The 17,899-nt window shown below is 44.7% G+C and overlaps 1 protein-coding gene across 2 annotated transcripts in view; it reads left to right on the forward strand.

The window, feature by feature from the left end:
• The window catches only part of LOC117242819 (protein vestigial), a 76,796-nt gene that overhangs the window by 47,650 nt on the left and 11,247 nt on the right, over positions 1-17,899 (forward strand). Inside the window, exons 2-5 of one of the 2 annotated variants that reach the window (XM_033509777.1) lie at positions 7,159-7,369; positions 7,646-7,804; positions 15,589-15,712; positions 17,304-17,518. In XM_033509777.1, coding sequence (XP_033365668.1) covers positions 7,159-7,369; positions 7,646-7,804; positions 15,589-15,712; positions 17,304-17,518 — 709 coding nt within the window. The remainder of the gene's footprint in view (positions 1-7,158; positions 7,370-7,645; positions 7,805-15,588; positions 15,713-17,303; positions 17,519-17,899) is intronic. The other variant, XM_033509778.1, reaches the window with a different exon arrangement.

The following is a 17,899-nucleotide window of genomic DNA, read 5'->3' on the forward strand; positions in this document are numbered from 1 at the left end:
ATGGCGATCGGCTTACTTTCCCGTGTTCCCAAAGTAGTTGGAATCGATGAGAAAGGAAGGGGGAGGATGAGGGTCGATCTCGTTGTAATTTGTCGGGCGAACGAGGGATCGCTCCATCGTCCACCTGGCTGGTTTGCTAATGAACTAAATTTAACTAAAGGGAACTCGTTCACCGGCGCCTTATCAATAGTCGTAATCCAGCGGCGCGGTCGAGATCTGTGGACTCTCATCTCCGTGGAAGATAGGAGAATCGTGTCGACGAATGGCCGTGTCCGGCAAACAAATTGCAAGATGCTCCGTGGTAGCTTGTTACCGACCCCGCCTCCCTCATCCTCTTTTCGTTGCTGATCGTCGTTTCGCTCGTTTTTCGCGACCGAGACGCGCCTTTTCATCCCTTTTTCGGTCGAGGTCCATTCTTTTTCGTATCGCCGCTTGTTCCTACCGTTCACCTTCGCTATTCGCCTTTGTCGAACAGAGAGTGACGCAGTTCCTCTCTCCGGTCTGAATTGATGTGGGAATCGGCCTGACGGACACCCAGTCATTCGTTTCGCCCGCGATCGATGAGGGTTGTCCGGTTTTACACGGTTTTCAGGAGCCGCCACGGTGTCGTCGCCATTGATCGACAAATTTTCAAATGGTTCGATGGATCGTCACGGAATCTATCGCGAGATATCCGCTTTAAACGTTGGAGCGCGATCTTATTGAACTTGGATATGAGCGTCGCTCTGATAGAAATGAATTTTCATTGAACGAACGTTGATAATACAACGTTCGATCTTTATTTACGACGATAAAACGGAGAATGTCTGATCAAATAGAATTTGATTTTCGTGAAACCTCTGGAAATCTTTTTACCTAAACGTGCTGATGTTGCTTAACGAACTACGTGTAATCACACATAAATCGGTACCGTCCCCATACACCTTTCGGAAACGCCACATTTTTCTTTACCGTCTGTTCGTCCCATTAGACCGTGCAAGTCGAACGACCAACAACGAACCCGATCGAAAAAAGAGCAACGATCGTGGAACGTTCTGTCTAAGCGAGCAACGAATTATCGACACGATTAATCCCCCACAGAACAGGCAAAAACTAGTCCCCAGAGAGAAAGGCCTGCAGATACTTTCGACGCAGAAACAAACGCAAGAACACCGACGAGCAATGATCACTGGGCTCTGTACACAACCGTGACCACAGTCGTATTCTCTCTGGATTCGCGGTGGAACATAAATCCAAATCAACGTCCGGGATCATCGAGGGTATTAAGCATTTTAATGGGGGTTGCAGGATGCAGAGGAAGTCTTTCTGTAGCGGACAGAGAAACCGAACACTGCAGGAAAGTGGAGAGAAGGAATTGCGATGGTGAACGGAGGAAGAAGAAGAAGAAGAAGGAGAAGGAGGAGAAGGAGACGATACGGAGATTCAGAGATCTATAAGACAAAAGAGGAAACAAATAAAGACGCGGTCTTAGGTTCGTGAAGTGACTCGACACCGGTGGTGCAGTAAAGGAGGGGATGAAAGAGAGGGGAAGGAAAGGAGGAGAGGAGGAACAGGCGCTCGCGCTTTGGAATGCTTTGAAAGACCGCGAGCAGCTCTCTCTGGGGCTAGAGCTGCTCGTTGGCTGCGAGGATGTCGAGGACGTGGACCGTTTCGAGGGAAGCCAGCGTTGCCTCGGGCGAAAGAGAAAAAGCAAAAGAGGAAGAGTCGACCGTCGCGGACAGGCTTGCTTCGATTAATTACCACATTGTCGTCTGACCGATGCTAGATGCTTAGCCGTGGTAATCTATGGAAGATTCGAACCGCGCCTCTGGTTTAATCCCTGCCGTACTTTTGTTGCTTTTTCGGTGTCGTTCTCCGTGCACCCTTCTGTGTTTCACGAATTATCAGCTGCTTTAATTGAATTGGTGTAAAGAGTGGTCTTTAGGGAAAAGAGGTTTCAGAGGGAATGATACGCGCAGACTCTTATTCGAACCTTCTCGCCTTTGGGATTGGAGGATGCGTATTAAAAATTACCCTTTTCAATTTTCAGATACGTTTTACCAATTTTCTCAAAGATCGACCTTCGGTTATCGTCCTACGTCACTCATCTATTGCCTTAAAAAATCCATTGCTCGGTCCTGCTTCGAAGATTAACTATCTCAAATTCGGTATCTTGGCTCGCCGAACGTATCCTCGCCGTGACGATCAATTTCCTAGAACTACCTGATTCTCAAATTTCTGGAAAACGTAAATCACGCGAACAGTGAGTGGACGAAATGTTGCGGAAGACGAAGAGGAAGCGACTACCGTGTACCTCCGGACTCGTCGCTCAAGTTCATGATCAATTGCGCGTTCCCCGAATACCGGCGGTCATCGTTCGACGTCGCTCGACCGCGCCGCAAGTTTTCGCTGTTTCAGAATCACGCCGGTGATCTACTAGTCCATGGAATGTCGAACCGCGGTTTATTATAGTAGATAATGATAACATCTCGGAGGCGTAGCCGCGTTGGCGCGAATTTCGCGTCGCGCCATAGAGAGTGTGGCTTTGCTCTCGACCCACGCGTGCCCCGGCAGCCGCCATCAGTCACAGCATACATCAGCGTCAGCTTATTTTCGTGCGTTGCTACCCACCGCTGATGTATGAACGTAATTGGTTAGGCGGAGTACGCGACCCGCACCTACCCTCGATATACACGCGAAAACGTTGCCTGTCAGCGAGACGAGAGTGAGAGGAGTCGCCTGGAGACGACAAACTGATTGGAGGGACGAGAAACGTGGCCCGAACACCGCTAGGACTTTGTTGGGTGCGAGGATATCACATGTTTATTTCGAGGGACGAGTCCAGCGAATGAAGTTTCCGAAGTCTCGTTTTTCGCCCGACAAACGATGCTTTCTAGTTTCGAAGCGCGACGAGTATCGCGAATCAAAGGTGGGTGTTAGTTAGTTCTCTATTAGTTCTCTATGGGGAGAGAAGAGAATCAATATTTTCATCAAAGTTGTTTATAGTTGTTCGATATGCAACAATGTAGCGAAGACTGTCGTTCTCTTTTCTTCGAGCCTTCGCCTTAAATCATGACTTTCAAAGTTACCAGATATTTTAGAAACTCGAGAAACGTTCGTTATTTTTTATTACACGAGACGCTCTACACGCGACAAACAACTTTCTGCGAAGGTTCAAGGTTTCACGAATAATCACGATTCGAAGAATCGAATATAAGCGAGGATCCTGGCAAAGAGTTGGCACAGCCTAGAACTGGACCACGCGGGTCTCCCGGTCGATTTGCCAGGGTTAAACTTATACTTAACATTGTGCGCGCGTCCATTTGTCGCACTGGTCTCATTCGCACTGGGTCTCTCGCAACAGTAATGGCTACCACGACGCATACGCAACTGCAATTGCGTGTATCGTGCCGTCGAATGATGAGGATCGGGTATGCGTTCGCGTAGCATGACCGTGCATACATCTTCTCGGCCGATTGCGATCGTTCATTAGTGGGTCTGAGGCTGTAATTCATTGTACAAACCGTCGTTTATGGCGGCGAGTTAAACGCTCCTACGCGTCAGGCCTCGCTAACCGCCGTTTCATCAACTATAATTTCTTTGCGTTTAGCGTATATTTTTGCTAGGTAAGAGAAGATTGATAAGTCTATGATGCTCGTTTTAAGACGATTCTCTGGTCTGCCGTATTTGCTCCATTTACGTTATTCGAAAAGAGAATTTTGGTATCTACTTATAATCGTCTAATTTTTCTATAAAAAAAATGTTATTTATTTTGTATAAATTAATATGAAACCTAATGCTTAAAGCAAAAGACTGGTAGACTGGACTTCCAATTAATTTATCGTACTTCGTTAGAAAAATCAATTGATTCATTCGTGCAACGTAATTAGCATCTAATTATCACGCAACACTCGCAACAAAACTCACACATACGCTAAAGATCGAAATTTAATCCGACGATGAATTGCCTCGGACTAGACTCAACTCGGCGATAAACTCCAACTTAGCTGTCATAGTTTCAAGGAGAACGACTTTAAGCCGCAATTGCTATCAACACCGTTGTCTATGATCCTCTTTGCCACATATCGGTCCTATCTTCGAACAACCTGCGCGAACAATTTAATACCGCTGCTTAATCTCACTGCAACGCCATAAAATTATTTTCTAAGGCCATAAACAAGCATCAAAACAAGAATAACGTGTTCCTTATCGTGAGGGAATTCGACTGTTATTTAGTGGACACCAATCACGGTGCTTTCGCGATTCGGCTTATAACTCATGCGTACCCATCTGCCTGGCAGATTTATTCGCGATAGTTGGCGCAACAATAATAATAATGGCTACCGGCTACGTGTGCGCGACTGCGATCGCGCGTCCTTTATCATCGCGTCGAGACGGCATGCATCTCTTGCTCGCTAAAGCGTGCTTTCTTGGATCATTACGATCGTGTTCGGCACGATCTCGAGGATCGATGTAGGTACCGGCGGCACACGGCCCGCGCCGTCAGATAGGACACTAGCTATAATGAATATCGGCTGGACCGCGTGCGAGTCTCCTCGATTTATCTTGCTACTAATATACCCGCGTCTCTGCAGCCAGAATTCATTTATTCGCTTGGATTGCGCGTATCTCGAAATTGAAATTATAGAATAGAGGCGAAGCGATTGAAAATTATATAAAGAATGCTTTTAGTTTTATTTTTCGATCGACTGTGGTTCCGTGTCGTTAGTCATTCTCTTTCTGTCTGTATCTCTTTAAATGTCTTGTCCTTTTTTAAAGTAATTTATTCGTAAAAGTGTAAGATACTGGTTCGTCGCATTCTTACAGGATCTATTTATCAAACAGAGAAACGATCAACGAATCGAGCATTTCTATCGACAGATCTATTTAAGGGACGCGACGTCCAGAAAGCGCAGCGCCAGGGAAACATTTGGCCTCGATATCAGGCGGGAAATGCTAGACGCCGTGATTAAAGCTAATTGACGCGTTCGTATTTCTCTAGCCATCATCGCGAGCACGGCGAGTCGCGTGAGTAATGTCGCAGGATTGTCTCGCGCGATCCCTGTTACCCTATGTACCCACCGCCGTTCACTTTCGATCTGCTCGTCAATCTGCCGACCTTCGACTCTCTATACAACGACGACAAAGACGACAGGATTCTGAGCTCTCGATAGCCAGCAGCTAAACGAACATAGAGGCTAGTTAAAATTATGTAGCAGCCTACGTGCTTGGCCGGTTTCCGTTCGAAACGCTCGCGTCCTCCGAGTTCCTCGAATAATCCACAGGCGGATTATGCGCACGGAATTAATTGACGTCGAGGCGCGCGCCATGTTCCGCTTTCGAGACGATGAACCACGCGACTAACGGTCTCATCTATGGACTGTATATACACACGAGTGATCCTTTTTCTTTCGTTCTATGGATACGTCTTGGAGAATTGATCGAGCTACGATACCAGCGTCGAGCAATTGACATCAATTGTCTACGCTCGTCGTTCGTTCGTACTCTTCCGCGAATTCCTCAGCGACCTGCCGTGTCAGACGAGATACGAAGTTGAATCGAAGGGGAAAATTTGTTAGAGTTGGCGAACGGATATCTTTGATTTCGAGGAATTAGGCTGCGTTTCTTCCAGAGTAGCTTTTGATCGTGACAGTGATTCGTTGTATAATTTGCACACAATCGTAAATCCTATAACGATACCCCTCGCCATAAACACTGCCACCAATCATCCGATCAAGACGATCACCAATCAGACGATCCGTTAAAAATTCTCTAAACTTCAAAGAGAAGAAGTCAGTACCAATAATTCTTTCACGATCCTCGCAATCTAGATCCTGAGGAATGTCTCGATCGAGCGCCGCCTGGGCGTCCCGACGCGACGCTCGAGCGGCTGCCATCTTTCGATCCATCGTGGCCGAATAGTTGGCTTGTCATGTCGCGTGCGCTCTCCTATCGGGACAGTTCGACGCGGTCGAAAAAATTCGAGCAGAATGCCATGACCCAGCGTGGCATTTGCATCCGTAGGATCTAATGAATAGCGAGCATTACGTCCTATTTGGTCTCATTGCGACCGGCCGTGACGATGCCAGTGCGCATAGCATAGCTCTCGCGCTATTTGCAGTCTGCCAGCAAGGAGTGGGGGGTACAATGGACGCCGACGCTTGGCGTCGGTATGTGCTCAATGGATGCTACCCCTCTTCTAAGGACGTCGCTCGTACGATTTACCTACTAAACGTCAGCCGAGACGACGACGCGTTTCCTCGACGGATTCGCCAAGTGACTGGCGGACAGATTATTGAGGAGGGTGGGGTAAGGGTGGTTCGAGGGTGGTAAAATCCCTGGAATTGTCCGCGCCGTTGCAGCTGGATGTCGAAGCGTTTCGTCGACGGGCATTTCGTTGCTCGCGGTCCACTTGGCCCTATAATATTTTGGTCAGACCTCGAGAGATGTCGATATCGTTGTTATGAGGGTCTTTTGATAGTTTGAAACGTGGATCGGTAAGGTTGATTGCTTGATCGAATGGTTGAGTAGGACGTTTGGGGAATTGATATTGGAACACTCGTGTCGTGGGTTTTTATATTTACATACGCGAAATGTACGATTTTCGTTGTATTGATTGTAATATCTTCTCTTCGATGCTTTCAACTGCTTGCGTATCGTTTCGTACGTTGTCCTGAAACTTTTTGAAAATCGATTGAAACGAGCTCCAGGTTTTAGCCTTTACGCGTGTAAATGATACACGCGTAAGAGTTTCTTAACGCAAAGAAGTAAATCTTAGTAGTTGATGACTTAGTCCAGTACGTTGCATGAATATTCAAATACTCAAGATCGTGGAAATGATTGACTATTCGAACTCTGATAAATAGAAATATCACAGTGATTCGTACAATGTACACGCGATGATAGAAGCGTATGAAAATGTTAGTCGAGGGATTTTGTGAAATTTATCAAGATACACGAAAGCAGTGGCATGAATTCTACTTAAACCGTGACTATCTAAATCACTGCGTGTGTAAGCATACGACGGTTAATAATCTTCAATCGGAGTTCATTTATCTTTCAGATGAATATCTTACAGAAGCTCGTGTAAATTAAGTTACATTGTATTAATATATCAATTGTCGTAGATAATAATATTTTCGAATACAGCAGAATATAGATATATTATCGTTTTTACAGTTGAACGTTCACCAAAGATCACTCGGGGCGGCAGGTCTTGAAATTTGTGCAGCTGGTGGAAGTGTTCCGCAAGGGCAACCGAGCAGCGCAGGTTCCGTCGGTTCGGCACCCAGTCCAGCATCGCCAAGGCCAACTCCTCAACCACGGCCACCCGTTGCATCGACCACTTCGCAACCCTCGAGAACGTTAGATGACGACAGATCCACGGACGGTGAGCTTTTACGATAACCATATTTTAATTTCCCATATTTTCCGAACTTGTCCGTGACAGAATGCAAAAATTATTATATATGTAACCTATATAAACATAGGTTAACGAACATTAACATTTTTATAATGAAATATTATTATTAATTTCTCGATGAAAGATAACGTTGTAAATTAAGTTTCGGTATTCGACTATAAAAACTTTCGGTTCATGTTATTACATACTATAATTAATACCTGCTTACTCCTGGCAAATTTGCCCTATCTAATTGGTTTATAGCCGTAGGTACGGGCACTGCAGCGGAAGATTCAGACGATGGTGAGAGCATAGCGCAATACGTTAGCACAAATTGCGTGGTCTTCACTCATTACCGAGGGGATGCTGCGTCCGAGGTGGAGGAACATTTTCAAAGGGCATTGGCGCATGACAAACCGAAGGGTAAGTTATTAAAATTAAATATTTTACTTCCGAACGCGTAGAAATATAAATTACCATAAGAAAGTTATAAAAAGCTAACACTTGGACGAATAATAATTTCTACGTTTGCGACTTCTCTGTCGACTTTTTTTATTTCGCGCAGATTTTAACCCGTCAAACGGCAACTGATCGTAAAATTATTCGTAAGCTGTGAGATATAAAGTACACGAATATTACGTCATAAGATATAAAATGTATGATTAACGATGAATGATAGTTAAAAAAAAAAAAAAAGGAAATACAAGGGAAACACTTTGGTAGGCAGAGCTCAAACAAGCCGACAGTTATCTTAAACCTGCGAGAATAAATGCTGGAGCGCGATTCGTTCCAATTACGATCTCGTTTCGACGCTTCGACGTCATCGAAACACGCGAGTCGAAGATTGGACGGCGCGAGTCTGGACCGGGACTAATGCATCAAAGGGCGGTGATTTAAACGCATCGAGCGCGGACGCAACGCGGTCCCAGCGGAGGACGATAATAAAGTGCGCCATTAGGCCGCGACAACGCTAACAAGCCTCGTAACAATTGTACCGTCGTCGTACTCGGGGACTTAAAACCTTTGCTGTCGGTCTGTGGAAGGAGACGAAGAAGAAGGAGTGTAAGTTGCGCCACGCACAGAGGAAGCGAGGGCGAGAAAAAAATATCAGATGAAAAAGAAACAACAGGATGAAAGAGTAAGGAAGCGATGCAGAAGTAAGTTCGTTGAATCTAAGGAACGAATGGAAAGTCGATGGTAGTTTGAAAGCTAAAGAATTTTTATTACGAGAATATTACAAAGACAGAGAATAAAGATATTACGAGATCCGATATAAACGATTCTCAAAGAATAATTATGAAGAAACAGAGCCATACGATATGCCACGCTTTTATCGCATTACCGATCTCTTCAACCAAATTACAAAAGAAAAATTTATTCCCCTCCAAATTTAGGGTATACTCGTACGAATAACCAAAAACTGCGCCAACTATATCAGGCAAATGCGTAAACCTAGTTCGGCATAATAAACCCGCGCAACAGAAGAAACAGCCGTCAGAATGCGTACAGCACGAACAAAGAATACAGCATACATATCGACAAGTTAAAATGAAGCATAAAGAAAGAAACATTCATATCGTCCTGAAAAGGAGTGGTAGGTGAGCAAAATATAGTCGGTGCGTTTGGACGACGAATGATCCACAGCTGAAGGGCCGAAAGCCGACGAAAGAAAGAGCCGGCTAACGAAAAAGGCCAGCATAGGGGGTTGTCGCGGTCGAAGTCGGTTTGGCAAGCGATCGGCGTAGCAGCCCGTCTATATCGGTATCGTTTAAGGCCGCATTTATCTCGCGGCAGTGCTCACGATCAGTTCACTAGCCTGCTTAGAATTCAAGACAACACGACCTAATTGTTATGTGCCGTGCGCTTCTCCCTCTTCTCTGCTTCATCCCTTCGCCCCTCGCTCTGTCCGCATGCTCGTTCGTTCCATCGAGACTACGCTTTCACGGCGTAGGAAAGGTAAATTAAGAGCTTCTCGGGCCTACGACGAGATGCACGCTGACTCAGGGAGACCCGTGAAAGCGTACCAGGGGTGAAGAAGGAGTGCAAAAGGTAGAGGAAGGGGTTGGGGAACGGGGAACGAAGAGACAGCGCCGGAGAAGACAGTTTTAGCCGCGGTATGCCGGCTAACATACGTACAAGGAGCGAACGTCTCTTACCGATGAACGTGTGCTCGAGAGAACAAAGACACCCCTCCGCAGGAAGATCAAGGGAGAAAGGCAACCGATAAGAAGGGTTGGGGATTGTTTGAACGCGTTGCGGCACGTGTTTGCGGTGAGTTGCGGAGAACTTCCGGAACCATCGCTGCGTTACGCGGTCTTATTAAATTGAATAGCTACGAGTTTGGATTATATCAAGTTCTTCCTAGGAAACATATCACGTGTACGAAGTCGAAACGCTTTTACGACTTGTTCCTTCGTTACTTTCGCTTTTACGTAGGTTATGGTTTGTAAATTACGCGGAGATTTCTCGGCTCGCAGACACGATAGAAGAAAATTTTGATTATCTAATAGATGGTACCTTTGTAACACGCGAAACGCATATTTAATTCCAGAATCAAATATTTTTGATGCCCGTAGCCTTCAAAGAAGTCCATTTCTACGTTCGAGAGGGCATAAGAGAATGATCGACTTTAGGTTCTTGCGTCGCGCTCGAAAGTCGAAATTTTGGCTGTAAATCGATGACGCGTTACATTCCCAAGAGAATGTTTCTTGTACGACGAAGAAATCGTATCTACGAGGGTTTTGCTTGGCTACCAGGCGGTACCAGGATACGGCTGGCATACGCTTAAGGGGACAGGATCGAAGGAGGCGAACGACACGACTAGCCGATAAACCGTTTTGCCCTCGAATGCTCGCCGATACGGGCGCATAAGCGACGCGACCATGATTATCCTGCTTTCTTGCGGCCAGAGCCTTCGAACGATTCTACGTGTTTGCGGCAACCTGATTTTCGTTGTTCGAATTGAATTAAAACTTATCGATGGCACGTCAATGCAAATTAACTATTGTCATTTTTGTCAACGTCGATTCTCTGTTACGACGAACAACTTCCTTATTCTACTTACGTTCCGACAGTAATACGTATGCAAGTAGAATTACCGCTTCATATCCAGACACAACATAGATACATAAATACATTTACTATTAGAGCATAAATTTCTTCGTGAAACAGATATCGTTTCTCCGTATACGACGTCCAGTTCAGCTCAATTATCGTTAATTTAACGATGGATTTTTAGATTTGACACGTACTTAAATACAGAAACAGGAGAGAGAACACCATGTAAGAAAAGGTGAAAAATAGACAGGTCTCGAGATCTAGTTTTCTTAGTGAGCGTGGCTGTCGCGTCGCGAGCTGAAAAATCGCACGCGTTTATCAACGCACATATTTCCGTTCAAAGGGTTAATTCGGAACGTCCGCTGCGGTGGGATCGGCTTATCGCGTCGCGTATGCCGCTCGGTCTGATGAGAATACGACGTCGGGAACGGCGGTAACGTTGAGTTCGGGAAATTGAGCGCGTCGTTCCAGTCGGTGGCGTCAAATTAACGCCCCGTTCACCAGCCACCGCGGCGCAACAGAGATGCAATTACTTGACATGGCCCTTACATGACGCCGCGCCGCGCCGTGGCGTCTTCAAAGGGGCTGCCGCGAGATTAGTCGCGATACCGTCTTCGGTCTACGGTCATGGTTTTTCAACGTTCCACGCTCGCTCCAAGTCGCGGATCACACGGATGAAAATTGCCGTGTAATCTATGACGCTATGCAATTTAACGTACCGTAATTGAGAACGTCCCGACCTGCACAATTCTATTCGTTTTTCGATCAATTTTACACCGTCGTACGGTAATTAGTCGATTATGAGCATTTATTGGAATTAGCTCTATCGAAATTCTGCATCCCCCGTTACCATTACGAAAAAGTAATACGAAAACAAACTCAAACTTCACAACCTTCGTAACTCAAACGACTCTATAAAAGGAACCTTCCTTCAAACCTATTGCATTCTACTCTACTCTCTACCACTGTCAAAAGGAAAGAAAGAAAGAAACGATCATAGAATAAACTCTCGATCAACAAACTTTAAATCCAAGTACTGCACTCTGCCACGCAAAATCGTCGAAAAGAACAGCTTTCAACAGCGACTAACGGTGTCGTCGCTCATTCCGAATTGACTAACAAAAGCCTCGACGCAGAGGTAACAGACATTAACACAAATCGAAAATAGACCGGAACGCGCCATTAGTTTGCTCGGCGAATCCGAATCCTCGGTCTGTGATGTGTAAGGCGTGAGTATACGTTTCTTTGGCCGTGGCCGCGAGTGCAATCAGAATAACGAGGCATCCGGTCGCACCGCCACATCAATCTGCCGTGGGTTACGTTTTGACGAATCGCGGCACCGCGACGCGAGACGTCTTTATAGAGGCACCTTCTGGCGCCGTGCCAACGCCACGCGTCGACGCCGAACAGCACGTCCAACGCGAGAAACTCATCCCCCGGCCCGTGTCAGCCGATTATTTTCCGCGGCTCTCGGAAATGAAACACCGAGGCCGCGACGCCACCGAAGATTTACCGACTACATTTGTATCGCGGTATCGCGGCCGCGAACGAACGATCGATGTCGAGTTGCTCGGTGAATAGCTGGAAGTGAATCATTGCCGACCAACTCGTCGGGAAAATGAATGTACCCCGAAAAAATTAACGAGCCCGACGTTGGTTCGTGAAATTGCTTTTCGCGATGTTTCTGTGAGTTTTAGCTTCGAGAGTTAGAGCCAGTTCCTTCGTTCAAAGAACCACTTGTTGTTTCGTCTGCGAAGAAAATGCAATTTATCGGCTACAGATTGTTACTCGTTGATATCGACCTTTTAGAAAGATCGATGGTTAATGGCAAGCTGGAATAGATAATGACTGGAAATATGCGTGTATACATACGGTATCCGTGTAATTTGAATATTTAATTCAAGCGATATATTTGACACAGAGAATAATAATTCGAATGCCTCGCGAAAACTTCAAGGTGCTCAACTTCGTCGCGATATTCATCCGAATACGTAGTACTTGTCGAAACATCTAAGTTATCACGCTGTGTTTGTAAAATTGGCAAAACACTCGTCTCATTTCGCATCGTACGAAACTGAACCGGATATACGAATATCGACGAACTCATGCGCTCTCTTCCATTTGTTCAAACACATGGAAACACGTTCGAGGAAGATTCGCAAAATCCCGTAACGATCTGCGAATCGTCAAAGGGTCCGGAACGATACTGTAACTCGATTGGGTATCGGATCGTCCCGGTAACAACTGACCCGCGACACTTTCAGCATAAAGAAGCCATGGAGCCGCATTGTTTCCCACGCGTGGAATGCCAGAATGGAAGGGGGGTTCGTAGACGGTGAAACGCGTAAAATATGCTTTCTCGTCTCGAGAGCTGTAACCGGTATCGCGGATTGGTCGAGCGGCACGGCGTCATCCTCCTACACACGTATCAAGAAAGATTGACTAACTATCGCGTTAAATATTGCGATTTGCTTACGGGGGAGATGCAAGATAGCGGAACGGAACGGAAACCGGCCTCCACCACGTCCTTCGTTCCAACGTCCTTCGTCCTTCCTCCAACCCCGTGCTTCTCTCTGACTTCTTCGCCGCCGGCTCCCCACCCTTTTTCTTCTCTACCACCGCCAGGGTCTGTCTGCCCCTCTCTCATCCCTCTAACCGCCGGCCCGCTGTCCTCGGCCGACTGTCCTTTATTTATTAACGCAATTAAAGAAACAGAGTGTCGAGCGTCCACGGTCGGCTTTCTACTGTGCCGATGCCGCGGACCGGCTGCACGCTCGGCCAGAGAACTGGGAAACGGGCGGGAATCGATTCTACGCGAATGTGGTACCGATGAAGCCAGAAAGGGTCGTCGATGTCAAATTCACACCGTGGATGCGAGTCTGATGTACTTGAGTTGGGAACGTGCATCGATCGATATCTGGAATTTTTATCACGATCCTACGTTGCTTTACGACGATTGTAAGTTAAAGATGAAGAATGTTGTACTTCCTGTTTAAACTTGCCTCTGAAGTCTGTCTCGTAGAAATCAGGTTGAAACGTGCAACGTACAACTCTTGGTTTATGACTGACTTGCTCTATAAATAATCATTTTCAGATTACTTTGTACGATTTTGTCACGAAGATGATAAGCCTTTAAAGATATTTTAAGGTACATTTTAATCTACAGAGTGTTCGTGTTTAATATCGTAAATGTCGAGTTTAAAAGGCGTGTTATCCTTCATTTACCGTAAACCTCTTTTTCTTTCGTGATAATATATCGTTGACTTGTTAGGTTCAACTCGTTAATTATCACATGTACGTACATGTGTAAGTATGTGTCATCTATTAAAGATAAATTACCGTACATCGAGCACTATGTATCAATCGATACTGGTAGGTTGCACCACGTATAAATGAATAATTCATGCCTCTGTTTTATCAAACAGCTTTAGCGCTAGCCACTTTTTACATAGCCGTGTGTATTCTTGTCGACCCATACAAAGTAAACTTTATAATTAACGCGTTGCCCGAGCAAATGAAGATAAATTTTACAACAACCTATCTACTATTAACAAAACCGAACTCGCAATCAGTCAATTGCATATGATACATAAATAACTCGTGCATAATCGTCATAACGCTGTAACAGAATAACTAAAGCTGTGATAAAGATATAACGAAATAAAAAGTAAAATAACAATGCGTAAGGTACTGAAACTACAATCGTACGATGAGAAAAGAAACCTTAAACGGAGGAATCTTTTTTTTAAGGACGAACCTTCGAAATATATTATTCGCTAAAGATATCAAGTCATCACCGTAATATATCTACGACAAGCAATATTAAAACACCCTAAGAAGAAACAGATGGCAATGACAATAAAAGGACGCTAACATCCAGAAATAACAACGATTCGTAAATTGAATATTTTTTCTAAATTAGTTGACACATTTTCCATGGGATGGCGAGTCGCGGTGGAAGATGAGATCGAGGAAGAAGAGGAGGAATTAGAAATATAAATCGTCGGCTAGTTCGGTCTCGTTGGTTCAACCTTCGAATATGTGTTTGGATTGGCCGAAAGATCCTCGAGAGAGAAAGAGAGAGAGAGAAAAAGGAATCCCGGGACCAAGGACCCGGAGACTCGCGGGAGGATACACGACAAGCTTCTGGCTTTGGAGTGGTCGCTTGTAAAACAACCGAGCGGTACCTTTCTGTCGCGCGGTTCGATCCCGTGGGATCCGACTACCCGTTTATCGTGAGCCCTCGTAAGAATCGCGTGCTGGCCCGTGGGAAACGATACAAATATTTTAATAAACATTCTTGCCCAGTCGGAACGTCTAGCTTTCGAACAAAAATTATTGCGCCGATTGGCCCGGTGATCCGTGCAGGTTGGGATAGTCGATCGTAGAACTTATAACTTATCGTTGGAGACTCTTCGTGGAGAATTTCAGGGAACTGTGGTGTACTATGATATTTACAATCGTGCATACCTTCGTTCTCCAGTTATATACGTAACTTCATTCCTTGCAGTTACGTTAGCTCGTTAACCGGATTATTGCTTAATTTATTTGCTGCTACCGATATATGGCAACTCTTTCCCAGAAGATGCAGAATTGTTTTTATCAAAAAATACTTTTAGTTTGTGCAATAACGTTTGCCTTAACGTTATAGTCCGCTGGTTTGTTCGTCTTCGTCTCTGAAACGCATAAAAATAAGAACACGCGCCGACTGCGTAAGTAGAATTAGATACTTAAAGTCAGACTACCAAGACTGCGAAGGTATTAACCAGGAAGTTCCATATTTATGAAATTCCAAATTGGTAAAGGCAAGCCAATTTCAGTTTAGCTTTTGCACATATTGATATAACAAATTATAAATAAATAAAAGCGACACGTAAAAGAGATATTCGAGAGATTGATAACCAAAAATATGTAGCAAATTAACTCATTAATTCCCTGGTTAATAAATTGAACGTTTGGTTTTAGAACAGGAAAATTGGACATCGTTTGAAAAATATTAAATTTCATACGAAATATATATATATATATATATATATATATATATATATATATACGAAAAGATTGCACCATTTTAATTGTAGAAATTGTATGGCAATTTGTATTCGCTCGGATAAATAAGGAATTATTAAAAGCATTGTATTTTGTTGTAGAAAATATCTCTCCCATGTTCATGAGGAACTTCCCCCCTTCCTTCTGGAAGAGCCAGCATCCTGGCGAAGTCTACGAGTGTCCAACGGATCCATGGCATCCGCATTATCCACAGTATCACCACAGGTGAGCGTTCCTAACATTCCTTGTGTTGTCCTTAAAATATATCTCTACGTTAGAGGAAAATCTGTCCTAATACCATGTTTCTAAACCTTTTAAACTGACATTCGTATTATATTCCCATAAATCATAAATGATAAAGTAATTCGTTCGATTTTATTCGTAAAATTCATGTTTTCTTCGGAATTTCTTATTGGATGGATAAATAAATAACTGGAAATTATTACTACATCCATTACTACTCTCCAATCTTGATATGGACAGATTTTCAGATATTCTGATTACGATAAAAATAGGAAGAATAAAATTTACACGCGAGAGGATCCAAAGCAAGATACGATCGAGTATCTTGCGTTAAGATCCGAACAAACTTGTAAAAGAAATACAAAAAACTTACCAAAGAAATAGATCATAATCCTCGTAAACAATAGGAAATTGCGTATGAAATGATAACATTTTCACAAACTTTTCACTTTATATATCCATTTACATCGTTCGATCTATAGTTCTATCTAATGTACCACCTCGAGACACAAACCGCCATATTACATATCATTTAACATTCCTCTGCTTAGTCCTTTCCACTCATCTCATTTTCAACAATATCAAACCAATCAGAATGCCCATTTCTTCTCTATTTCGCGTTCCATTCGTTCGAATCGCCAGCATCGCAACCTCTAATTAGAGACGAGTCCCATCGGAGAATCCGATGCAGTCATTCCAGCGCGACGTACTCTATTTTAAATTCGCGCGGCCTGTATCTCGCGGCGGTGCATTCACGCGCACGGCGCGAAATCAGCCCCGTGATTAATCGACGAAATCGTCGTTCGTTCGATTAACAGACGATAATGCGACCGATGCCTCGCGCATTCCAAAAATCCTCCTCCGGCAGGCGCGACACGCTCATTACGCGATAGCCTGCCGGGATAAACCTTCGAAAATGAATGTCGCAGCGGGTACGAGGGACGATGGAACGAGCGAAGCGGGGAAACACGTGAGAGAAGGGAAGTGTCTTTTGAAAAATGACGAAAGAAATGGGAGAAAAATCACGAGAAATCGAGGAAAGAGTCCGAACGAGCGGTGCGAGCAGATGCGGTGCGAAGAGAAGGATAGATTAAACGAGCGTAGAAAAAGCGACACGGTGGCGAGGATGAGAAATAAGAGGAAAGGAGAAAGAACGGAGGCAAAGAGAAAACGAGACGTGAAAAATACAGAAAACCGTCGGGAGCAGGTACCCCTGTTCGAGAGATCTTTAGCGCTGATCTCGCGTCGGTCGCCGTATAAATTACCAGTCTGTCACCGTTCTTGAGAAGAGGCACGATATCGAGGATTCTTTTTCTCCTTTCCTCTCGCGTTACCTTTTCTTCGCCCTCTTCTTTTTCGTTCCTCCTTCTTTCACCCCTCGCATTTTCGTCGGTCTTTTTCCATCGTTTCGATCCGTTCACGCGTTTATTCTACATATGCTGTTCGTTGTTACGTCCGTCTTACTCGGTACATCTGGTATTTCGCATCAGATAATCTAGAAATTACGTTAGTTCTATAATACGTTTTCAAGGAAGAGAAATACCGAGAATGATTTTTACGATCTATTTTTCAGGGCTGTGCACGAGTATCACCACCATAACATGGCGACCGTGACGAGTTACGGTGGTTTGCTGTTGGGTGGTGCGCGAGGACTCGGCCACCATGCGGCGCATCACGCGCACTCCGCGGCCTCCTACAAGGACTGGCCGTCGGCGACGCCGTCGCAGTCCTTCGTCGACGCTTCCTCCGCACCCTCTTACCCGCACGGCTATTACGCACCCCTCTCTGGTGAGTAGACTCACGAATCTCATATATGTAGATTTCTTCCGTCGATACTTCGCCGCGAAATTAAATGATTCCAGGCTATGGCTTTCTGGTTTTTTAGTTCCTCTTGCTTCTGTGTTTTATCTTTAATCGTTTTACGAATATGTGAACATTTTTGGACATGCGATTCGCATTAAACGGGTTTCGTACTAAGTACGTGTAAAGTAAAATCTATTTTCCAGATATTGAGAAATCGTGCGCTATATTGGCGAACATATCCACTGTACGATAAATTGAAACCTGAATTTCCTATATTTTCTGCGTTTCCTAAAAAATAGTAGATGCTCGAAGAATTATGATATAATCAGAATTTTACGGAACCACCTGATATTTCAGACGGTGGAT

The sequence above is a fragment of the Bombus vosnesenskii genome, unplaced genomic scaffold, assembly GCF_011952255.1.
Source record: "Bombus vosnesenskii isolate JDL3184/JDL3185 unplaced genomic scaffold, Bvos_JDL3184-5_v1.1 scf7180000016279, whole genome shotgun sequence".
NCBI lineage: Eukaryota > Metazoa > Arthropoda > Insecta > Hymenoptera > Apidae > Bombus > Bombus vosnesenskii.